The 27,182-nt window shown below is 33.9% G+C and overlaps 1 protein-coding gene across 1 annotated transcript in view; it reads left to right on the top strand.

The window, feature by feature from the left end:
- LOC149798085 (gamma-aminobutyric acid receptor subunit alpha-6-like) overlaps window positions 1–27,182 on the top strand; it is a 90,960-nt gene that overhangs the window by 44,590 nt on the left and 19,188 nt on the right. The window contains exon 2 of the mRNA XM_089960836.1: window positions 12,871–12,971. Within this exon, the coding sequence (XP_089816962.1) occupies window positions 12,871–12,971 (101 nt within the window). The remainder of the gene's footprint in view (window positions 1–12,870; window positions 12,972–27,182) is intronic.

Genomic DNA, 27,182 nt, shown 5'->3' with positions numbered 1-27,182 from the left:
TTTTATTTTTGTGTTTTCTACGTTGTATAAGTGTTCGGTGTTAAAATGCTTATGTTCCTTCATATTTAAAAGGAACTAAAAATGAAGACACCAGCAATCCCCTTCACATAGGTAACAGAAAAATGAAAGATGAGTAAGAATGCAAGTATTGGTTTACTTTCTCGCAAGGTCATTTATAAAGTGGCATTGACCTTGTCAGAGATCGCAAAATAGTAATATGCAAAATCAAGTTGATAATTGATTTTTTAAGCTGTTATTTAACTCAAGTTTGTTTACACATTCATTTTATTTGACTTTATCTAAAGGTCCGTCAGTCTTTAACATTTTCACACTTCTTTCAACATTGTCACGAGAGCATGGTTCTAGTAGTAAATTACTAAATTTTATACTATAATCATAAGCAAGTAATAAACAGTTGCAAGCATGCTGATATTATAACAGTCAGGACGAAATTATTGCGTAAGAGACAAGTTTCAATACAACATTAATTTCCGTATATTGCCTCAGGTGATTTTGTTAGCTTATCATCCTTTTCTTGCAGACCTTTCATCCATATTATTAAGCGGCTTCCCAGTAAATATGTCTGTTGAAAATGTAAATAGAGATAGTCAGTCGAGCAATGTATAAATTAGTCTTCCCCACATGATTATTAATGTACTAGTGCAAATAAGAATCGCGTCAAGAATCTAGTCGATATTTCTAAACTTGTAGAAATAACTACATATGCGATGTATGTAGCCAGACAAGGACCCAAACTGGCCATACTTACTACAGATTACGTCGACTTTCCTATTGTCGAGGTTATTTGACGATCATTGTTGGCTCCCTAGCAAATTTGCATCCTTGTAAAAATCAAAGTTCACTAATTTGAAGGCGGTTTGATGGCTATGATTAAAAATCAGGATGTGGAAATTGGATTTTGTTTGCTGTCTTCACTACATGTATCTAATGAAGTGCTCGATGCAAAAGATCTATTTACCGGCGAGACAAGTTTCGAATTCTAGGCACAATTCCGCAAGAGCCGAGAACGGTTTTGATGTTGAGTCAATCATGCTTTTAAATGCATGTACACAAATTATATTACATGCGCAAAGATATTTATTTCACCAACCTTTTTATTTTGGTAGCAAATACAGTAATTACATTTTATTAACGTTTTGTACCGTCTGTATTATTTTTTTATTTTCAATGTCAAACGTATGTTTCGCAAGTATTACCTGAAGCAACGCTAATCTGACGTTTCGTTTACCATAATACTGCCATAAACTTGTAGCAATGTGCGGTACCCAGATGTGCAGTATGTGAAGTCACGCCATCTTTTCTTAAAAAGAAAGTTTTCATTCTTAAATTTTTGTAACAATCAGAATATAAACAACTTTTATCAATGGATAACTGGATGCTTACGATGTTTTGCTCTGTGTTTGTGTGTGTGTGTGTGTGTGTGTGTGTTGTGTGTGTGTGTGTGTGTGTGTGTGTGTGTGTGTGTGTGTTGTGTGTGTGTGTGTGTGTATGAGAGAGAGAGAAAGAGAGAGAGAAAGAGAGAGCTTCTCCATGTGTGTTTGGACTTTCATGAAAAACCATGTGGTCCTAGTAAGAGACCACAGATGTCACACAGAAAAACAATCCTGTTTTGTTTTTAAAGGTAAAATCTCCTTCCCTATGTCTTTACATGAGTTGACACGGAAAATAGTAAATTAACAATTAACACACAATGTATGATGTTTTATTTAGCTATTTCATTTTTATAATTAAACTAATAAATTATTTTAGTCATCTGACAGTATCTAGAGAAGGTACGCTAACAATGGATTTTGACAATTAAAGATTTTAATCGAAAAACATAAATATATTGTGAGGATAATGTAATAATAATAATAATAATAATAATAATAAATATTTGAAATTCAAAAACATTCCTTCTGGAAACTGTTTTTGTTTGAAATACGATTTCAACAGTGCAAGCAATATCTGATACAAGAATTGGCAATATCTTCTCGTTGTCCTTGGGTGAAAGAAGTTGTATCAGTTACTTATACGTAATATTCGATGAAGAAAAAGAATATATATATATATATATATATATATATATATATATATATATATATATATATATATATATATATATATATATATATATATATATCATCATCATCATCACTCAAACTAATGTATCTATTGGAAAGCACCTAATGGCTTACTCAGAGTATTGCTTCATAACGTACGCCTATCAATAATTGTCGATTCCTATTAATCAAATATAACCTTAGGACTCCAATGTAATCAAATAGACATCATACCCCGGTGTATTAAAATAGATCTTAGGACTTGTATATGATAAATAATTTCAGTGTGTAACCCAAGTCATGCCTATGCAAAAAATATACTAAGTAGTCTTGTCACAACCGTGTCAACTATTTTATACTGAATCAAGTAAGTTTTTTGTTCTCATTTTTAATCGCTCACTCGGAATGATCATACACATTTGAAGTCATGTATTAGATGTATAAAAGTCGTCATACCATTCCCTTAAAGTACGAATCCATCCTCTTAACAATATAGCTATTAAAGAAATATCAATAATTACTTATGACCAATCAGTCTTAAAATTAGAAAGCGATTAGACGTCGCCTCTTGTATTTGTCTATAATGAAATACAAAGAACAAAATATGACTATATATACACTGTGTATTGATTGTGGACCGTAGCTGTGAACGAGAAAGAAAGCGCCTGTTGGTGTGGCATCACAAGGATCAGAGAGACATCCAAGAATTCAGCCTAAAGTAATAATGCTCAAAAATATGATAGCTGGTGAGTTCATCCAGTAAGCGAGTGATGTTAATATTTAAAGCGGAGGGATATTCTAAAGAGTGTTGCTCGAGACGACTAACCGTTCAGAGTAAAAACTTGAAGTTGTGAGAGTGATGTTATCAATCGGACTTTTTGTCATCACCTTGTGTCTAATTAGGTAAGATATCACATTATTTTATACCTCCTTCTCTTTGAGTTTGACAATTTGCGTCATCGTTATATTTATATATAATGTCCCTCGGAACGAGTGTGCTTTTTTCTTCTTTCATCTTTTATTTCTTTTATTTGTAAATTATTGTATCGACTTTATAAATGTAAAGGATTTTTAAGCATTAATTTTTATGTCGTTGCTGATACATATTGTTGTAAAAAAGAATATTTTGGATTCAAAATGTTTTAGGTTTGATTCAATCTTCCTGGTTTGGTCGCTTATTTCTAGAGTGATTTTGAATATTCGATCATTATTGCATACGTACATAACAAATAATCCTTGTAACAGACGTTAAACGTCTGAGAAGTCCCCAGTTTCGTATGTAATAGATAATATAATGAATAGTCCACGCAGAGAAAGATACGTGGCGGAAAGACACGTGAATATGTATTAACTATTGGAACAAAATAGTTCGTAATACTTTGTAAATGTATTTAAATTAGAGCTACTTTTTATACAAAATAGTCTTTGATTCTCTGTAACTTTACGTCAATTGTAGAGTTACGTTTTACAAATTATCTTTGATTCTCTTTAAATATACACAAACTATAGAGTTAAGTTTTACAAAATTGTCTTTGATTCTCTGTAAATATACACAAACTGTAGAGTTACTTTTGACAAAATAGTCCTTGATTCTCTGTAACTAAACATCAGCTGTAGAGGTACTTTTTACAAAATTGTCTTTACTTTTCTGTAAATATACATAAACTGTAGAGTTAAGTTTTACAAACTTGTCTTTGATTCTCTGTAAATGCACACAAACTGTAGAGTTACTTTTGACAAAATAGTCCTTGATTCTCTTTAGCTATTCATCAACTGTAGAATTAGTTTTTACAAAATAGCCTTTAATTCTCTGTAAATATACATTAACTCTAAAATTACTTTTACAAAAGTGTCTTTGAGTCTCTGTAAATATATATAAACTGTAGAGTTGCTTTTAACGAAATAGTCCTTGATTCTGTGTACATATACATCAACTATGCATTTGAGAGATAATTAACCGCGTCAAACAATATACGCATATATATGTCAGTCAGTCTAATCATAGAAGTCGATGTATGCAGTACAAAATCAGCGAACACTTTAAAGATAAGAAATATGAATTGCAAATTAAACCTTTTTTTCTGTCAATAAAGAAAATAATATGCAGGGTTCGTTTATTCACATTCCAAGTAGAAACTAATGATCGGTTCTGATAACTTGAATAGAAACCATTTTTTTTGGTTGCTTTATTCGGTCCTTGTATCTAATGAATTGAGTGAAAATTCGCTTTATCCGCTTCTTAGATGCATGTGAATAGCACAGTGTATTCTTGTATTGTACATTGCAGAAAATCTTGCATATTAAAACCATACACATCATTACAAAAAACTGAATAACAATGAATTCATTTTGTACCTAGCATTGTACGATTAGTGTTTTACACAATGCCAATCTAGACAATCGTGGCAAGCTGATTCTTTAGGATGTGTAAAACATGTTTTACGTTTCCGCTCAGTCATTAAAGTCATTGTCATGTTGTCCTGCAGTCCAGTCCTTGTAAATCCATTATGTGGTTCCAATAGTAAATTATTAATTTGTTACGTGGCAAGTAATGTCCAGTCCAAGGACTGTAAGAACGCAAAGAAAACTTAATGAAAATCATGTTACCTCGCCTCTTGTATTGCGAATAGATTAGCTGCGTACATGACACCATACCAAACATTGCGCTCTCACGAATGAAAGCGAGCTGATATCAGAGGTTTCCTCATATAGTCGATATAATTATACGTTACAGTCGAACTTGTTGTCTCTTCCTCTGTTTATATTCGACAGACTCATCTTGTTCATCCATTTTCTTTTCCTCCAATTTGTACTGTGTCAGTGGTTTAGTTTCAGGCTTATTTACTCTGGGTTAAGTGCGGCCGAATTATTTACTCGTGTAGATCGCAATCTTGCTGCAATCAGCCATGGTAAACAAATCAAGATCTCTTTGGCATAAGGCTTTATAGTGTAAGTGGTCATCACATTTGTAGATAAGAACTGATGTGATCTTATATATTTCTAACATGGAATTATTGTATGAGAGGGGCTTTTCCCCTGGTATACATTCCCCGAAATGCATCCCTACACATTATGATTATGATTCCCCCCTCCAGAAAAGGAATGAAATATTTCCATGTATAATTTCCGTGGTCTATTCGAGGGTATTGCCCTTTCAAGTCAATCTTTTTATCAAAAGATGAAATAATATAAGTTTTTCTTTTCTTTCATCCGAAAGTTATTAAGAATCAGTCAAATGTACATGTCAGACTGGTATTAACTCTTCATAGATCATGTCTATACTTCTTGGCCGACTTCGGAATGGTGCTTGTCGTGTCGCTGAATGATGAAGAGTAGTCTTGTTCAAATGACATCACGACACTACATCAGGATGCTGATGATTTGGAACAAACAGGAGTATTATCAAGTGAGCAGTCAAGAATGGTTGGATACACTTATCTTGATAGACGATGTAACATTTAAAGAACAGAATCTGCTAAGCAGGGAACGTGAGGCATGAAAGAAATATATGTGACAATGGTGAAAAAGATATTGGATCATAAAAACATCTGAAAGAAAGTTGCGGTCCTGGAATAAAACAGTCGTACGATGATCTCTCGTGCAATGCCAGTTAACTCGCAGGTTGGGGGACTGAAGTTTATTAACAGAGAAAACTGGGGCTCTATTTCTCTACCACTACCATTTGTTGCAACCACACCCTACAATATACCTGGTACTCCACGCAACCTGTCATTTAATACATGGCCTATATGTTAAGTTATGAAAGTCAAAGTTATATAGTTTCTTTTTTCAAAAATATTTTTATTCAAGAGAATTGGTTAAATACAAAAGGTGTACCTCATTAATTATTGTATATACATCACAGGATGAAGTGAAAGTAACGTTATCTAAATAATGTACATACGAATGGCTTCTTGTTACTAGAATCCACTAGTAATTTTTTTGAAAATTATTTGCAATATAGATCATCCTAGCACACAAATTCTTTGCTGCTGTTGTTTTACTCGTTATTCTTTGTCTGCACTTTCAAATCATCAACGTAACACGTCGTTCTATTTGTTCCTTTGTTCCATATGAGCTCGCCAATTTCGTGCTGTTTAATAACATTATGTGTATTTGACTAAGCATACGTCACCAAAAACTGATGCAACTGAGTCGGTGTTATATGCACTCATGTGTAGCAGACACACTCGCGTGACGACCTAGTAATCAATTATAATCTAACTACACAGTCATTCCTGATTCCTATTAAAGAAATCAAGGTATACAGGATAAATTATAGTGATATATAAATATTCACAGCGGACCTGGGTTAGAATCTCCGTAGAGTAATAATTAAAAGCTCATCATTTTTTGGTGGTGTGTGTTTATTCGTGATGGAATATGGGCTGGTGTGTTCAGTCAAGGCGATGGGATCCGTGTACCCGTCGACTTGGGTTCGAATCTTCGTAAAGTACGAAATAAAAAGCCTTTAACCTGTACAATAGTATTATTTGTATTCAAGTGGTGAAAACACAGCACTATTTACGTCATATACTTTGCCTGGCATATATATATATATATATATATATATATATATATATATATATATATATATATATATATATATATATGTTCAATCAGCACCGACTCTTAAATGTCTTTCAAAAATACAGTAATGTTACAAATATTCTTAGAATTACAATACTGTGTGTTCCAATTTGTTCTTAAATATCTCATTGACGTTATCTTATCAAATAAACATAGACAACACATTGCACCAGTCCGTGAAAGTTGAAATACAACTCAACAGTTTTGCATTTCCTTTTTTTATATATCTTTAGTGGTCTCGATTCTTATGCTACGTTAAAGTTATGGCTCAACTATGACTAGATAGTATAGTCATTGACACTGAAAAGTATTCAAAAGACCTCAACCAATCTAACTTTTTACACCATGTACCGTGCATGACAATGGTGACCGAAAGCACTGTTCACTCTATGCAATTAGTCTAAAAACTGGGAAGACACAGCGCTGTACACTGTTTACTTCACCTGGCACTGACGAAGGCGCAGCACTTTTTACACCATGTACTTTACCTCGCAATGGTGAAAACACAGCACTGTTGGCACTATTCACCTCGTCTGGCAATTGTAAACACACGGCATCCAGTTAAGCTCACAAATGAAAGGGCAGTTAGCATTAGTGTTGTTAATCCTAGCTAATAACTTGATTAATTTCAGACCGCTTAAAGTTGCTTGTAAGTAAACGGATACACATGTACAATACATGATACAACTTCACTGTATGCTTTTTTTTTCCTAATGTGTTATTTCTTTAACGGTACACAAGTAGTTTTAACCTGTCTTCAGTCAAATTATATTTAGTTCATTCAACTTTTCGTGTTTATTTATATGTTAGGTGTAGAAAAAACTGCTGAATATCGACACTGAATGAGAACCGTCCATTATCTGCAATCACTAAAATATGAATAGTTGAAATTTGTATTGACCTCTGATTCAGACAAAATAGCAAACACTTACGTCCGCAAAAATGTATATCTGGGTATATGGGTGGGTGGTGTGTTTAGATGAGTTTGAGAAGTCTTCCAACCTATGAAAATAATTATTACAGCAGAACAAGTGATATAAAACACACCCTATTGGAACATAGCAACTCATATATTACACTTTTTACCATGCATTTGCACATATTGAAATTCGATATAAAATCAAAGGAAAAATAACCTGATTCTTCCACTGATTAATTTGCTCAAATCTGTCCATTCTACATGAATGTGACTGCAAAGAAATGATCTTAGCAATCTGGCTACCGCGAGCGGCCAGGTGTTCTAAGGCGCTTACCTGTACAGATACGGTTATTCGGAGGTTCTTCCAGGTTTTGATCCTCTATTTAATCTTCTGGCCTCTATGTACCATGTGCTAAATAGTGGCGTTTAACCCACCAAACAGACAAATCTAAATTAAGCGTGATGCAGTTATCAAAACATACGATGTTCTCCAGGTGAATTTTTGCCAACCGATTTAGGGTGTCGTAGCTGTGGAATCAATGCTTTTTGCTGAACTTTTTATGGGTTTAAACCTATAAAATTTTCAATTCTTGTTTTTGTTTCTAATTAGTTATTAAATGACCTAAGTCCATGGTTTCGAATGTGCAATGTTGTGGTACACCCTTTTACATACATGTATGCAAATGTCCAAACATATGTATATTGCATATGTTAATTTGGTTATGTATGTGGATTATCGCAGGCATGTGAGTTTGTATGGTGTATACTTTTTGCCATGTGAACAGGTAAGAACATAAACATGTATCAATCTTAATGAGTTTACCTACAGAGCTAGTGCAAAAGTAAATTTGCATATTGGTACATACATGGCATGCAAATTTTAGCACGTGAAAGGTAAAGAAATATACAAAAGTGTGTATCTTAATGAATTAATTAAAGAAATGTAGCGAAGAAATTAGATAACAATAATTAAACTTTGTTTAAGTTTCTATTAGCAGTTTCTACATTTTCTAAGCTCAGTTTGGATGATATTTGTTTATTAGCATAGGCTAGATTTCTGGTAATATTCAGTTCGCTCTGATCATTATTCCACCAGGTCCACCAGACTTTCCTGATTTTAGGTTTCGGATACTTTTGGAGCTTTTGAAAATTAAAGCAGGTTAATTGTTGTTGCTGTTGTTGTTGTGGGATTTAACGCCATTTTTCAGCACACGATATGCAGTATTAATATTGGAGGAAGAACCCGAGAAAACCCTGGGAAAGAACCACCGACCCGCGAGAAGCTACTGGCAAGCTTTCTCACATACCCACATTGGCCAAATCCTAGACTCGAACCCACGCAGACAGAGGTGAGATGGTAGTGATCCGTAACGGAGAGCGCTTTCGACCACTCGGCCACTCGGGGCCCTGTTAATTTTTGAGACACTACAGTAACGATTTGAAGATCTCATACCATTGATGACAAGAGATCGTGCGTTACTGCATGCTTTGGGAGTACGTGCTTGTTTTATCAGCTTTCAAACCTTTGGCTCTATTTCTTTTTCTTTTGACACTTAGACTTCTTTATTTTCATGCGAATCACATTTTTATCCTATTTTTACCCATTTTGTAATGTGTCAGATTTTGAAGGGAACTGTTAAATCTAAATTTATGGAGAGAATGTGAAGATGCTTGCCTTATTAACAGATCACATTATTAATGCCAACAAAAAGTGTGCGGTTTCTTATCTTTGTTACACTAAAACAACATTCATCGGGCTGACTAGTGATATAAATCAATGATATAATATACAATCTCAATCCCAGGGTAGAAAGAATGATTACAATTATATCGAAATTCAGAAAGTTTGTGTTGGACCGAATTCATAAATTCGATAGTCTTTTTTTCATTCCATCTGCTCCTGCTAAACATGTTACTAGTATACCTTTCCTCCAATATGTACATGTTTCTAACGTTGCCAAGTGGAAATGTGAGTTCACATAATATAGATAAGTGTACAGGTTCACTACTAAAGCCAATTTATAAAGGAACTTACAGTATTATGAATAACATCCAAAATAATGCCGAACGTTTTGTCACAAGTTATAAAGAATCGATTGTTCCGAATGAATTCCAGATCATCGAAATTTCTGGTGTAGAACAATGGCATTCTCCAGAATTCCTTTGAATAAATTCTCAACGATTTAAGAATAATACATTGGTTCAATAAGCACTGTGTAGTTCCAGTTAATAATCCAATCAAAAATCTCCTCTCAATTTATATATAAATACAGCATTCATCTGCAGGCAGATATTAACACATAAACATGTGAAAAAAGAATCTGTGCAATAGGAATGAATTAATTGCTCATTTCTCTCCTTATTTTCTCCTACTCACTGCATTACATTTCGCAATACTCCAAGTCGCAAAAGAATCCACGTGACAAACCCATCCAATGGGAAATTAATTTATTTCTTCCAAGAACCCACCATCCAATGAGAAATAACACAAAATTTGTAAACACGTTTCGTATCAAAACTTTTATTATTAATGATTGTAAACAACTATTTTATAGATCCTATGCAATCGTCAGGCACCATTAATATCTTAAAATAGAACATATACCCGTTTACATAAATTAACTAGCTAATACCTTGTTTATAGACGAGCCCTATAATTTACAGTTATGGACAAAACTTACGCACATTATAGATACAGTCATGCACAAACTATAGATATACATAACACTACCAAGTTCGATATTGTTTTGGGGTCTCTATATCCAATAATGTTGTATGCTCCAATGACATTGTAATCCAGTGAGGAAAGAATGATTTCACTTGCTACTTAATCCGAGTACAAGGGCAACTAAGCTGCAATGCAATTAAACCAGGTTTAGCCCATCTATTGATAAAAATAAATAAATAAAGAAGAAGAAGAATACAACAGCAAGATGACTTGTTACTTTATTTTCATATGCTACAAATTTTCATTCGTATCTACTGAAATGAACAATCTCTCCTTTTTATATCTTGGATGTGTAATATTTCCATGGTATTTAGATGTAGGTCATTATTTGTATCGATAGGTTTTCTTTAAATGTTGTTAAAGCGCATTTTGTGTACATTTGTAAATAAATTTATATATCTGATGAGCCTATATAGAATTGGACCATATATGTACACAATCACGTACATCAGGTTAGTAATTTAATCTTATATTGTTGTAAAGGTGAAGCAACTTTGATTAATAAACCCCACATCTTTCTTTCTGACTGTCTAAACGGGCACTCAACCGACTCTCCTGAAGCCTTAAAGAATGTACCTAACGACTATTGACTGCATTTTAGAAGATAGATAGATAGATAGATAGATTTGTCTTCATAGGTATACCTTTCCTACAGAACATTAATTTAGTATGTTTCTATCAGATACCAAGTGGATGGTAACAAGACTGACCATTCACTCAGAAGATTACTAAACACAGAAGGATAAAAACTGACTAGCAGCACTTGGGTACCTTTAAAACATTTATATTGATCAGCCGACTGAACTATATCAGATGTTAATGACGTATTTGGCAAGATATGCCGATAACGTGTCTGCGATTGTTGAATCGTAATCAAATCATATATCATCATTTATTTATAAAATGATTTTAATAAAGCATTTTGAACCGGAGAATGTTACTCGTAACTTTCTGATCACACCATTGAGAGGCCTAGAACAAGGCATTTAAAATGTATTATGGTTATGCAATTGACGCAGATCGAGTTCTTTTAAAAGAAACTGTGAAATGGTGCAAGTGCTGGGATTTATATGTAAGCTCTTTTCATACTCATGGAGACCAATAATCAGTAGTAATATGAACTTGCACAAAAGCGTTTCACCGAAACCTTTACAAAGACATATGACTGATTTCGATTTTATTTTCTCATTACGTAACTAATGGTCTGCCAGCAGCTTCAAACAACAAGCAGGCTGCGACAGTAACACACTTTAGTTATTACATAAAGCCATTAGGTCCGTGAGATTCTGAGATTGTCTGCATTCTAACAAGCAGGGTGCATTATTCTTGTCAGACATTGCATCGTAACAGTGATGGTTCGTTTCCTGTAAAGAAAGGTAGCTACAAGGTTCAATTTCCGACATTCAGATACACAAGCTGTAAATAAATTCAGGACTACATTTGCATGTCACTCACACATATGTAAGAATTTCGTAAGAAATTGGTGTTGAATGAATGCTTTGTCTTCTTTTTAAGCATGTAAAATATGTATATGTTTCATTATAAAGTGTGTTCTGTCTAGAATGTACGATTAGAACTATCATCCTTCGAGTCGGCATTATGCCCAATAAAGCCGTTATTAGAGAGTTATCAACTAATCAGCATTACAGAACTTCGCCAGAACAGGACTCTGATAGAACCACTAAATTTTACCGAGTTGATCCTTATAAAGGTGTATTGTTGAGACCATACTATGTTGTATGTCTGCATAGTACACCAGGTTATAGAAGTTTTCAATTATCAAAATATTTTCTCTGCACGTATTAGTACTCAGTGAATTCGTGGTATTTCATCGAAGTTAAATCCAAATCAACAGCCATTGTCGAATATTCATGTTAAGGAAATAGCAATTCGTGTGGCTGTTAAGTCGACATATATTTCTCTTCATTGAATAATGTCGGGAAGACAGGAGGAAAACCACTAGATCGGACTTGTGCGAAACACATTGCATATGAACCTCCAAGATCAGAAATATTCAGTTTGCTTAAGTCACCGTAACTGCGCCATTCAAGGCATTAAAATATATCTGGTCGACAACATAAAGATGGTTAATATTGCACGGTCTTCGACCATTGTTGTGGTTTACCAAGAATCGTTTCTTGATTCCCTTGCATGTCTCTTTTTCTAATCCAGCTGGTACCAATGTTCACGCGATTATTAGCCTTTTGTAGCCATCAGTCAGAACTAAGATCAGAGAACCATACTTTAGTTTACTCCCTTGTTACAAATACCTGACTAATTTTCCACTGCATACTATTTATTGCTATCGAGCCACTGGTGGACAAAGGAATCACAGCAATATGATATTCTGGTGACTCAAGCATTGCTTTTCTGATATTGGTCAATAAGTCTCAATGACTAGGAAATTTGCATAATATGTCAATGACCCTGCAGCTAACCTGCAGTCTTCCATACAAGCATTGCCTTAATTGTTCAACAAGTGAATATGTTGCAGTTTTGTATTACAATCCTTTTTTGAATTTCCTCGCAACAAAAAAGACAAAGAATTTTACTTCTTTCTTTTTCCCTAGATCATGTTCTGCCCAGTACCCTACGGCCGCTGAGAATGTGACCGAGGTTTTAGACCAGCTCCTTCAAGGCTACAAGAAAGAGGTACGGCCGGGATTTGGAGGTAGGCCTCAAAGTCAATAGGTTTAGTAACGTAATAATTTTCAGATGCAGAAAAGATTTTAGTTTAAAATTCAAATCTTACTCAGACACATTTAATGAGTATGAGTGATCACTGAGAAAGGGTCCCTCAAATAAAATCAAGCGCAGATTTGACAGACACTTTACAGCTAAGTCTCCATCATTTATTAGTTTCAAAGGACTTATGTGTTATGTGTGGGATCCATGCACCTGGCCTTCAAGAAAGGTTACAGAAATTAATGGATACGAATTGTTCTAAAGAGATCATATTGTTTACCATTATTTGTGCTATTTTATGTTATCGAATAGCATGACCCCAAACTTTTGTCTCTATCATGCTTTCCAGAATTCATTCATTAATACTTAATCACCTGTAGATATTGTATAACAAAGCAATATCGATAGCATCGGATCCCCCTTTAGTAAACAAAAGGACGTCAGACTGAGCAATCTGATGTAATTGACATAAAAACGTCCTTTAATGCAAACTAATTATCTAAAACCGGTGTCACGGTCTCAGCCTAGTTATTAAGTCGGTATTTCCAGTACAGGGTATAAGAAGCAAACACTTGGGGCCAGATGAAGAGATAATAAATTAAATTAGGAAATCTAAACTGCGGAAATGTTATCGAGTTGGACTTGTCACAAAGAATAGAAATCTCTCTTTCCTGCCCTAATGCCTAATAATTTGTCTGAGACTGTAACGTACTGTCTATCATATAATTGGAAACGTCGTCTTATAAGGGATGTACAATAGGTGACTGGTAGAAATGTGCTTAAATTATGCCTGTGGATTTCATTATGGCAAATGTGGATGCAATTTGCATCTTTATCACAAGGTACAATAAAACCTGAATCTCTTAAACTGTTTTCTTTGCATAGCAAGCTCATGAATAAAGGATAGTCTATCGCTCAACGAGGAAGATGTCTTTGCTGGTTTTTTATGTTTGTTGTGTAAACATTTTAGCTTTATACCACAATGGAAAACTGATCATGGTTAATCGATGTCCGTTGGATACCATATATATATATATATATATATATATATATATATATATATATATATATAGAGAGAGAGAGAGAGAGAGAGAGAGAGAGAGAGAGAGAGAGAGAGAGTCTTTGGAGGATTGAACGACTTGGACCCTTCGGCCATCAAGTAGCTAAGTAAATGCTGCTGGCAAGCTTTCTCACATACCTATGTCAGATGTCAGTGGTCTGTAAAGGCCATTGCCTTAGACCCTCTGTCACTTAAATAAAAATGAACGTAGCATTATATATACTGTTTGTTTCATTTGGCAATTTGCCATTTTAGGCACTCTCAACATAAAAAGTGTTAGCACTGGTAAATAATAAAATTCCCTTTTTAGAATATTTGCATTGCGTGTTCAGATGGCATTACTTCTGATAAGGTAATATTTTTCAACTATATTACCATTTTATCTTTTACATTAAGTATATTATCACGTAAGCTCTAAAAGCTCCTGAGTACGCATACTTGTACTTTATGTTTTCTAATTTGAAAGGTAAAACGTTTCATACACTTCCACATGCAAAAACAATCTACTCTGTCGATCAAAAAACACCAAAACACAACAACCAAACACTAGTTCATAACTATGAAGTTTTATTCAAATTGTTTCAAAAGGATAATCGAAATATTATTGTGACAACTTCTTGTGATACGTATCATGTCTGGTCTCATAAAAATACGTATTCATATAATAAAGCAACATTGACATGTTACTTGTGCTCGGAACGTAACATAACCCCTCTATTACAGTATGCTTATAACTAAAACATGAAAACTGTGAATGTGTACACAGCAATATCAGAGGAGCTATGATGTGTCAACGAAAGGAAAAACAAACTCACATAACACAGACTAAGTAATAAAACCTAAATAAGGAAGTGGCACTTATAACGATAATCCACAGGAGATTATTTTCATGTGGTAATAAAATCAAACCATTTTCTGGTTATTGACAAATTTCATAAAGGAAAGAAGATAGACGCTTTGGATATATCTGCATTTATGCCTTCGGTCACTGAGCCTAATTCCCATGTCAATGCTACGTTAAAAATATAACATTCTTTAATCTTTGTTCTTCATTTTAGAATAATAGAGGACCTAAGTCTGTGTCATAGACGACCCAAATATAAAGGGCTTACGTCAGGTTTACTTAATTTTCCTTCGCATCAAGTGTAATGGAAAGTAGCATTTGCGATGACAAAACTGAGGTCAAGAAATGATTTGTAGTCATATTTTAAATAGAGATTAAATCAAGAATGCCAAGATTGTCTCTGGAGATATAATAATTACCATTAGAACAGGGCCTAGACGCACGATAAAAAATATTTTGTTTGCACAATTGGTTTTTCTTACCAATAATGGTGTTTAAAATATCAGATAATATTCTGACCAGTCCTTTCACGTACAGCTTATAAAGGGTGGGATTCGTGGGGATTAATCTAGAGCCGGTAAATTAAATTACTCCACCGACGTGCCTGCCTTGTAATCTAGTTGTATACTTCAGGAGTCCAAAATAAGTTTTGGTTACAATATGACCGATCATGTCCTTTGGAAATGGAAAATTAACTTTGATTAAATGATTCAGAACAATCATCTTCTATCAATAGAGAATGTGTAATCGATAACGTGTTGGAATGAGAAACTAATTCCTAACAAACGAATGTAAAATAATATATCAATAGGGAATGTCTAACTGGTGACGAGCGCCAAGAACTAAATTGTCTTTAGGGCTAAAGATTTTTGGACGCAAAAATAATACATCTGTTGTCATAAGGAAAGATTCAAATTTCGTTATAAGATTCCTTTTTTGACAAACCAGTTCTTTTGCACAGCGGCAGCTTGAACCAAATGTTTTTAACATTTTATTTTATTTTTAAATATTCAGTGATCAGGGATTTCTCATCTTTATCGTGACAGTCTGGTCATAGATTTGAATGTTTTTGAAAACGTATCGTGTAAACTATCTTTGATCTGAGAATGAAGAGTTTTGACTGACATTTTTTCTTTGCTTATCAATTTGTTTGCCTATAATTGACCAACGCATACTGATATTTCATTTGATTAGCTTTAACCACTAACGTATACCAATGATCGTCGCTCATATGAATTAGTCGGGTCTGCAACCTTTACAAATTATACAGTTATCCTGAGCATTATTGTTGTATATAAAGCAATATGCACTGATATGCGTGTTTATTTCATCACGTGATCTTTATCAGCATTGTGTGTACTTATTGTTCCCATTGTTACCTCGCATCGGCCTTATGTAAATGTTTGTTTAGGCAACTATTTCATAAGCTTCTATGACAATTATTGCAGAGGAAAACACACGGTTTATTAGGGAGATCTATTTATATCTTTTGTATCATAACCTCTTTCTCAATGCTTTTTGTCAACCAAATGAGGATTGATGGAGTAAGAAATTCAGAAACTCAGAGTTGCAATTTTCGACAAAGAAAAAGTTGATATAAAAGACATGAAGCCAATGCTTCCATTGGCGGAAGTATTTATGATGCTTTGTGTTTCTTTCTTCTGAATATCTCATGCACAAAGACATTACTTGAACAGAAACCGTGTTGGTTTCCTGCGGGAAAGAACTAAATAATCTCCTCTAAGACAGATGCCTTTCATTAAATTACGTGTGTTTAATACATGCGATGCAATTCAGCAAAAGTAGGAATTAAATCGCATTAAATCTTCGCAAAAGGTTTATTATTAAGCAGAGCACGTCTTCTTTAATTTGCCGTAACGCCGCTGAAGTGAATAATTGCTTTCACCTACAGCTCAGTTTGGAAGATGCCAAGCTTTAGAAATTTAACCATGGAGGCTGTAACTGTGCTTGACAAGAAATATGCACCATCGTTTTGTTGTTTTGTGGGGTAGGGGGTTCAGTACAGAGAATATATCAGATGACAGCTATCTAAAGCAAGCGTTGTTCTCAATGGACTCTGGTTTACATAAAAGATGCGCCAACATTCTAACATCATTCCACAAAACAGACTTATTGTCAAGTTGTTCCGATCGGAATCCATAAACTATAATAAACGAAGTCTATGTAGCATGCATTTAGGTCCAAGGACATTCGGTGTGATTTACATCCTCTCTAAAATTAATTTCTTTCACGTTATAAATAGTTTGTTTCTCTAATGCTAAAATCCCTCTGGCATATGTTATGTTTTGGACTTGGCAGCTGATTTGTGAAGAAATAGTACAAATATAATTTGACTTTCTCTATTCGCAACAATGCGATATATATATATATATATATATATATATATATATATATATATATATATATATATATATATATATATATATATACGTTCTTTTTTACATTCATCAGACAGGAGTTATAACAGTAAAAGTGCAAAGTCACACACACACACACACATATATATATATATATATATATATATATATATATATATATATATATATATATATATATATATATATATATATATATATATATATATATACCAGTGAGAGAGAGAGAGAGATTCCGCTATAATTAAATACACGGTTGTGTTTAAAACTATGCTCGAAATTGAAATAATTAAAAGTTAACTTATTTCTGAATATATAAGACAATTAGTTCAGGTCGTGAAGAACGATATAAATTTCACAATTAAAGAACGAAAAATGTATCGGACATTAAAATGTCGTTTCTTGTGTGGATTACGTGAATGGAACAATGTATGATTGCTATGGAACGTTTCCATGGAAATGAGAGACTGACTTTGCGACAAAAAGGCTAAAACAATACATTTTCATTTCAAAGCAAGTACTTAGAGCATATATTGTTTTAACGGTATTGGATTCGTATTTGCTACATATTGTTGTCGTGAATAAATTGATGACGTAGAACTTTTGATACATTTATCATTCATCTTTGATGAGATACCATGGCTACGACATCAGAATTTACTCGAAAGTAATATGGGGAATTTATTGTTTTCTACAAAAAAAATTACAACATATTTCTCAAAAAATAAAAAAAGTCCTGGAGTTTCATAAAACAAATAAAAACTTCAAAAAAGCCAAGTTTATGGCTTAATTAAACTTCCTCTTTCTATGGTAACATCTCAGTCTTGGAACTGTGATGATAGTTCTTGACATTTAGTGTTTCTGTCTGAAAGCTGTGATGAGAGCTCTTGACATTTATCTTTTATATTTGAAAGCTGAGTGTGTAAAATTAGTACGTATGGCGCTGATTAAATGTCAAAGCATTCCTTCAATATATAAAACGTGATCAATCTGTCAAACGCATGTCCAGAAAGCGTCACACGTCAAATTTACAAGAACCTCAAAATATCTTCACTCATAGTTCTGTTTGTTTCAGAAATATGTCTAAATGTCCTGATCAAGTACATGACATGCAACTGTGTCGCTCAGAAATCGCTGGAAAATTACGCTACAAATTAGTTTGATTTATTTACTTATTTATTTTTATTTATACATATTCTTCAAGATTTATTTCTTCTCACAAAAGTCGGACCTCTTATTCGATTTGTCCACTGCATTTTCCATCGAATTGTAGAATAATATAGAGTAATAACGTTAAAATAAAACGTCAGCAGTAGAAAATTCCAGTATTAGACTTTGATGTAATAGGTCTCAGAATGATGCCCACTTTGGTTTGGTTGGAATCTATGAATCAGTACATAAGATGTAGTATTTTCTCATAATTATGTCATTTAAATATTTCCAATGCTGGCAGCATATAGGCTGAATAATAGTGACAAACGTACAATGAAACATAATGAAGATTAAACCATTTAAAACAAGGTCTCTAAGAGTCACGGGTTGAGGGTGAAGGGTAAAGGGGATAATTCAGCGGATTCATAAGACAAAGCCAGATATTTATGTTTTAAGTCAATCACGTTGCAGGTAACTGCTAATGTTGACCTCGAAAGCGGAAGAAAATACGAGGCGGTGTAAAATAGTTCAACTATCGAACGCGACGATAAAAGAATCAAGCACACCTCATTAATTCGTACAGATGCTATTTGGTTTCATTGTACAACGAGGCTTATTTTCTTCTTTGAGACATGTTATGTTGATTAACGTACGTGCTGCAGCTTATCGTGTGTTATTTAAATGAGATCTAAATCAGCACATTTCGGAGTCAAATCGTATTAAATCTTTGGGAAAAAAAACTAATTATTGATTAGTGCACGTCATCTTATATCTGTAGTTAGGCCATTTAAGTGAATAGTTGGTCGCGATTTAGATAAATTTTAAAGATCCAGAGTTTAAGGGTTTTTGAGAGATCAGGTACGGACTTGAACCTGTTGCTTTACGAGTTTAATGCGCTTTCTGTCTGTCTTCATTATACGGAGTGTTCCATGCAGCAGCTTGTTTGGAGCCAATACGGGGATTAAGTTGTCTCAGTGGGTGTGCATAAAATATGAATAATTCCACATAAAGTTAAATTATGAAAGAGGTTTAATCTGAGTCGTTGAAATCTAATTATGAGTATTGCGCTTTATTTTCATTGTTGTTTAAATTCTAGACCATCAGCACTTCATTGCATATTTGCTTTATAAGAAATAATTTAGTCTTCGTCAAGATAATTCTTAGTATGGTTTTCATAATTCTTAGCATGGTTTACATAAGTTTCTAACTTTCAGCTCATATGTGTAAACCTACCTCGTATGCACTATAAAATGAATAGTTTGCTAACATAAATAATAACAAAAATATATAGAACAAATATAACTATTGAAAAAAAGAAGACAGACTAGAAAGAAATATTCGAATATTTTGTTTGATATATTTATTGTACATTTGTCCATTATTAACTTGGGCAAGAGGCTGAGTTTAAGTTTGGGGTAGGGGTGTCGGGGTATGTGTACTTTCACCCTCTGGATGAGGTTTAAAATGTCAAGTTTTAAACTTTTAATTTTCGAGACATTTTAAAGACTTTTACAAAATGCATATACTTGCATCGATAATTAAGAGACACATAATATATTATTACCAACCATTGAATCTTATGAGAATATAATCACGTACAATCTTGTTTAAAGAGGATTTACGGCAGGATCTTTTAAGGAAGTGTCAGATTCGTATGTGAGTTAGCTTCTGTCTTTTGCAGATAATAATCTCCTTCTTTTACAATAAAGGACTACACATTTATCGGGAGTCTAACTGAGTATATGGAACCCAATCTCGCAACAAACCAAGACTTCACTAATCCATGCGGTTTGAGGTCACCTTACGAGCCGAGACGAAAGAATCGTGATTTGGTACTATATTTCTCAATATTATGTAATGTGTCCTTGTTAACAGACGCCAATTGCAACCGTTATGTGCAAAGCACTTGCTACAATTGTTGAGGACATGTTACTGTGTACAGTAAAACAGTGGACGTAGTAAAGCTGAACACAGTTTTTACTTTTTCAAAACCTAATGAGCGTGTATAATTTGGAACAGTGAATGTCTCAATGAGGTTATATAAAAAATCAGAATAAATAATTTGACGATAATTTAAACGCCTCTGATGATTAGATCACTATGAACAATACCAGTCCAGCACTAGAAAATGAAAGCAAAATGCTTAAACGGTCTGCATGTCTAAATATTTCAGCGACGATCACTTGTATCGCAATAATTGAAACCTTGGAATTTCTTGATAGAAAAGACAATGATCAGTCGCCTTAATGAGTGCTATACACCAGGTTATGTCATGTCTATAACATAGGCAAACGCTCATTATTATTATGCACTGAAATGTGTATTGGGTAGTAAGACAACGCCATGAGTATTAACAATTACCAGATTGGTTTATTCCTGAAATACATGCAGTAAAAAACTAAGAAATTTTAACAATAATAAAACAAAACGTACCAAATGACAAAAATAGGAATGAAATAAAAATTTTGATCATCATAGCAACAAAGTTTAGAAGCAATTACAAAATACAAATTGAATTATGCTCTGGAAACACGTTCATAGCATTCTGCAAGATTGAAACACAACCACCACCACCACCCAAAATAACTTCAGATACTTTATTGACATATTATGGACCTTGAACAAATTAGTACAACAACTGAAGATGTGTATGATATGGACCGTGAACAAATTAGTACAACAACTTAAGATATGTCTGACATGGACCGTGAACAAAACAGTACAACAACTGAAGATGTGTCTGACATGGACCGTGAACAAATTAGTACAACAACTGAAGATGAGTCTGACATGGACCGTGAACAAATTAGTACAACAACTGAAGATATGTCTGACATGGACCGTGAACAAAACAGTACAACAACTGAAGATGTGTCTGACATGGACCGTGAACAAATTAGTACAACAACTGAAGATGTGTCTGACATGGACCGTGAACAAAACAGTACAACAACTGAAGATGTGTCTGACATGGACCGTGAACAAATTAGTACAACAACTGAAGATGTGTCTGACATGGACCGTGATCAAAACTGTACAACTGAACGTGTGTCGGGTAAGGACTGCGAACAAAATAGTACAACTGAATATGTATCTGGCATGGACTGTGAACAAAATAGTAACACAACTGAATATGTATCTGGCATGGGCTGTGAACAAAATAGTACAACAACTGAATTTGTGTCTGGCATGCACTGTCAACAAAATAGTACAACTACTGATTATGCCTGACTTGTACAACAAAATAATACAACTGAATATGTGTCTGACATGGAACGTGAACAAAATATTACGACTGAATATGTTCCTGCCAAAGTTTGCTACCAACCAAAAATCTGGAGATTCAAGAACTCAAAACCTGATAAACTAATTGAACGGGAAGATGTTATCGAGCGTTGAATTTATTATTCTCTACATGAAAGAGTCGTGTATACACATGCCTGATGGAATTAGATACCATGAAAGATACAGGCATTGATGGGAGCAGCTCTAAAACACGCCATTCATCAACTGGCTTTGTATCAAACCTGTGAACATATTTAATCAACAAAAGCATTTCAGTAAATGTATTTCCTGATGGCGACATTTCAGAAAATTGCTTACCATCGATATGGACAGCTCTAGATTGAATCACATTAATTATGGACCGAGAGTTGTACTTCCAACTGTTTCCAAAATAACTGAAAAATACATAAATAAGGATTTACTTTTGTGCCTAAATAATTATAAGGTACGCAATATCAATTAAGTGAGAAACATACTGACGAGCCGGCCAACTGTGTTGCTTTTTGCTTGCGCGGAGGATGACCAAGACTTCTAAACCGGGAAGTATTGTTCAACCTTTTATTGTAGCAGTAGTAACATTACTGACCCACGGGCTGGGTTTAAAATAAACTGCCTTTGCTAAAAGTTCGTGTGCAAAGCTTGCAAAGGTCTAAAGTAGACAAGGGTTTCTAGTCTACTTCACTGGCAAAAATCAGTCTATGGAATGTTCGTCGTACGCATAAGTGCTACAAAGTATCAGAAATTAAACTAATAACTTTAATTGTTTGTTTGTCATATATAGCAAGAGCAATTATATTTTAGTCATTTATGAATGGTGGTCAACACTGCATAGTTGAACAGTTTTCCGTATACCCCGAAATAAGCAATTCTTCCTACCTAATAGCTAGCATACAGAAGGCCATATGCAGGAACATTCGATATAGTGCAGAGAGGCACCATTAATACTGATCGACAACGAAACAAAGGTCATTTGTTATAGAGAAGTATTACAGATTTCTGTCAATAATTCTACCAACTGGCGAACACTTTGTGGCATGGATTTATAATATTTTTGTTAGACCAAGTTAAAATTTTGGAATACAGGAACAAAGCTGAAGTAAATTGAGAGAGGACATTTTAAAAGTAATGGAAACAACTTTAAGTATTAAGGAACTGTAAGTAGTCCTCACGAAGTCATTGACCAGAGGACGTAATAAGCATCAACAGAGGAGGTAAATGAAATAAGCAATAACAGAGGACGTAAATTAAATAAGCAATAACAAAGGACGTAAATGAACTAAATAATAACAGAGGACTTAAATGAAAAAAGAAATAACAAAAGACGTAAATGAAATAAGCAATAATAGAAGTTAAATGGTTTCTTTATAGTTGATCGTCAAAATTTTTACAGTTGATTATAAAGTATTATCAAACTTCAGTAATCAGTCGTGAATAAATCGTATATAATTCGGTTGAATCGTATTTTGCTATTATCTGATTAAACTGATTTTGTAACGGCGAAATCGTGTACTTCATGATATGTTAAGACAATCGAGTACAACATACAGCTTTTGTTATTGTAAATTTCTAAGTCTATTTTACGAACAAGCATCAAAGTTTCTTATAATTCAGTCTATCAATCTTGCTCTTGAAGAAAATCTTCTAGATAGTTAGGAAATTATTGAAGAAAGAGTATAAATCTTCGTTATAAAACCGTGTTAACAAATATGTGTGACAATGCTTGAAACCATTGGCTTCGTTTGATCGACAACATAAAAATATTGAATTTCTTCCGCAACGAATTAGTCTATATGCACAATAAAGCCTAGAATCATGACATTACTGATTTGGGACGATAAAACATAAAATTGTCTTACTTTTACGTTATTCAAAGTGAGAATCATAATGATTATATGAAGGCCTGAAATTCATTTGAATAGATGACGAACTAAGTGTACAAAATGTCTGGTGAGGATTGAATGTATCAAGCATCATTGTTCATCTCCTGACCTTTAGATTTTCCGTCTTTCTCTCTGTCAGTTCAATAACTTTCAATACTAATTTAATTTGTACTGAGATGGTTGAATAATATCAAAAACATTAGATAACATTTAGTATCTGACGATATGGTTTAAAGGTTTAAAAAAAAAAAACAGCAGGATTTTCGCTTATGCAAGGAACCAATGAAAATATTGAATTTATTCTTCGTTCTCTCCAGGCTAATAAAACATGTTTAGTTTCTGCTAAATTTGGTTCTTGCTAACTTTGAATATATTAAAGGCAATCCATATGCTGGCTTTTTCAGCGGCCGTCTTAAATCTAGAGGTACTTTTCGTTTACTATTTTTTCTGGTTTTCGTCGAACCATTATAAAGAGATTTTACAAAATGTATGAAATAGCAAATCACCTATCGATATTATAATGTTGCTTTGATTGACCCATCCCACCAGTTCTAAATATACAGACATTATTTTCCGATATATAGATAACAAGTATTGCCCAGTACGATCAATGATTTACAAAGAGAACAATCATAGATACATAAATATGGAATAATAAGTTTAAAGAACATTTAATGGACAAAGCCTAATTATTGAAGGGAAGGGGGATGGTTATATTGTTAGAGTTTTCTAAGTGGTTGATATCCTACAATAAAATGCAATATAATACAACAATAAAAACACATTCCTCATATTCATGTAGAGACAGACGACGTTTACTTTGCCGAAAGATAACATCCAGTTTTTAAGACACAAGTTATTACAAGAAAAATAATATACCCAGTAAATTAGAAAATTTACAGCCTTTTTAAAGATGAACCATGTGTTGTTCCTATACAAGGATTGTTTTATATTAGAAGTGAACTCTCTTAATTTAGGACCTCTCATGACGAGAACAGGTCCATAACAGGATACATAGTGTGCGATAGAAACGATCTTAAATGTAATATGTACAAAGCATTGTCTTTTCAACCAAACGTAATTATTACGAATGGGTTAGAAAAGATCGTACCACCATGAGCTTCGCAATATTACGGCTCATAAGGTTGTTTTGACTACAAAGAAAGATATGGGGAAAACTTGAATAAAATACACTTTATTGAAAATCTCATTAAACAGCCTTGATAATGGAGACTATGAGATGTCTCAAATGAGCTGAAAATTGTATATTTACCGTAAGCTTTGTACAAATAAAACCTTCAGGAAACCTCAAGAAAACAAAGGGTTCTTTACGGAAAATGCTAAAATGATAAAATAAGTCAGAGAAAATTATAATGATTCCTAATATAAATGGAGGTCCGAAAATAAAGATGACAACAATTATTTGGGAAAAGAAGACAGAGCACGATAATGTAAAAAGAACTATTCTAGATAATTTACGATTCAAGAAAAAGTCCGTAATGGTCATTCAAGGGGCCAGTTGTTGCCGAACGGTCTTGACCGATCACTGTCATCTCACGTCTGTCCGCGTAGGTTCGAGACTCGGTCTTGACCAATGTAGGTATGTGAGAAAGTTGCCAGTAGTTTCCCGTGGGTCGTTCGTTTTTACCGGTGTTTTCCTCGGATTTTTCTTACTGGCCCGCCATGTACGGTCTATCTCTCGCTGAGAAATGGTGTCAACCCCAAAACAACAACAAATGACTTTCAAACAATATCTAACATCCGATACAACTTTAAGAATACTTAGCATTTCATGCTTTCATGTGTAGATGGTTGAAATTAACAAACCCCAAGGTATTAGCGACGATAATTTAGATACAAATCATATAATTTCTTTGATCTGTTTGGACTTTTCTGACCAATTAACGGCATAATATAAAGTATTGACTAGATGAACGCACTATAAATCAAAGCCATGGGAAAAAAATAAGAAAAAGGCTAATAAATACCAGAACACAGAAGAAATATTGAAGCTTTAAAACATGCAAACCTTTATTGACGGGGAGATTTTTGATGACGTAGTCTTATGCATCTTCTCTTTTTTCCTTTAAATATTTAAATACTTTCCAGACTTACACACCAGTAATAACAATAGTAATACATCGATTACTAAGCACCCAGAACATACTTATTTATCATTATTTTATGTGTCTTTGATTTTCTCTGTTATTATTTATATTTGATGTGGTTGAATATCATGAAGCTAGCACTTTGTGCTGATAGAAGTATCCCATATTGACTTTAAAAAAATCAGAATGTGTGTGATTTGGATTTTGAATGTAGCTTTAACAATTTTCCAGCCATATCGCTATGCAGTGAGGCAGTTGCTAGCGATGTCTAGCACTGGGGTATCATACCGCAGACATGTGGCATCATATCTCACCCAGTCACAGGCCGACCAGTCGTAACACTAATCTCTTAATGGTTAGCGCCAAGCGAGGCAGCTGTTAGTACCATTTTTGTATGTCTTTGGTATGACTCGGCCGGGGTTCGAACCCACGCTCTAACCACTAGGCCACCGGAGCGGTCCCCTAACTCAAAGATATTAGACTTCATCTGACTGTCTGATACAAGTATCGATTTTGGCAGCTGATAGTACCATTTTTGTAAGTCTTTGGTAGGACTCGGCCAGAGTTCGAACAGGTGCTCTAACCATTTAGGTCACCGGAGCGGTAATAAAAAAAATCAAGTAAAGCAACTAAGGTAGTAATTCTGCAATGATAACATGTGATGATTTAGATACTTTAGCAGATCTTGCCTTGAAAAAGGTTTCCTAGGTGTTCTTACTTTCTTTACCGTCTAATGTTTATAGGTCCAGAACCATTTCAGTGAACGTTGTCAACGTAAGTCTCTGTAGGTTTCCTTTTGCTGTTCTTGCTTATTTTTCAGTTTCCATGGAAAATAAAGCCATTTCTATTTTCACCATTTGTGACATCTAATTCTTGTTAGTTTATTTTAATCCATTTGAGTCGAAAAAGTGGCTGAGACGAATTTGATAAGACACATGAAAAGCCTGTTTTTAATAACGGCTATGTTGTACAAGGGCAAGCAATGATAAAACTTGGTACAGATACAACTGTGATAGAGTTAACAAAGATGATGAACAATCTCAAATAAACAAAAGTCTTTATATTTCATCAACAAGTCTTTTTGGAATACCATAAAGTGGCGGAAGAATAAAATATAAGTGTCTAATAAAATGGTAGCCCAAAGAAAATGTTAGCACTTGGGTATGAAAAAGTTGAAAGTAACTGACTTTACTCATTCCGCAGGACTAAATAAGGAAATATATGGTAGATGCCAGGAAAGTGCTGTATTAGAAAACGTCAAAAGTCCAGTTTCCTTTGCATCACTTGCTAGTATTGGCTAATTTCATCACTCAACAATTTAACTAAATGTTGAACAGTACCTTTTGCATAGTTTCAGTGACGTTTTGTAATTTATAATTTATAATTTGTTATATACCCCACCCACCCCTACACGTAAATAACAAATTTCACGCTATCCTCTGTGAGCTACGCATTCTCAATCTGCCATATGA

This window comes from Sinohyriopsis cumingii, chromosome 6 (genome assembly GCF_028554795.1).
Source record: "Sinohyriopsis cumingii isolate HCF-2022 chromosome 6, ASM2855479v2, whole genome shotgun sequence".
Lineage (NCBI taxonomy): Eukaryota > Metazoa > Mollusca > Bivalvia > Unionida > Unionidae > Sinohyriopsis > Sinohyriopsis cumingii.
The sequence above is the reverse complement of the archived record's forward strand: the minus strand, read 5'-3'. Positions and strand labels throughout refer to the sequence as shown.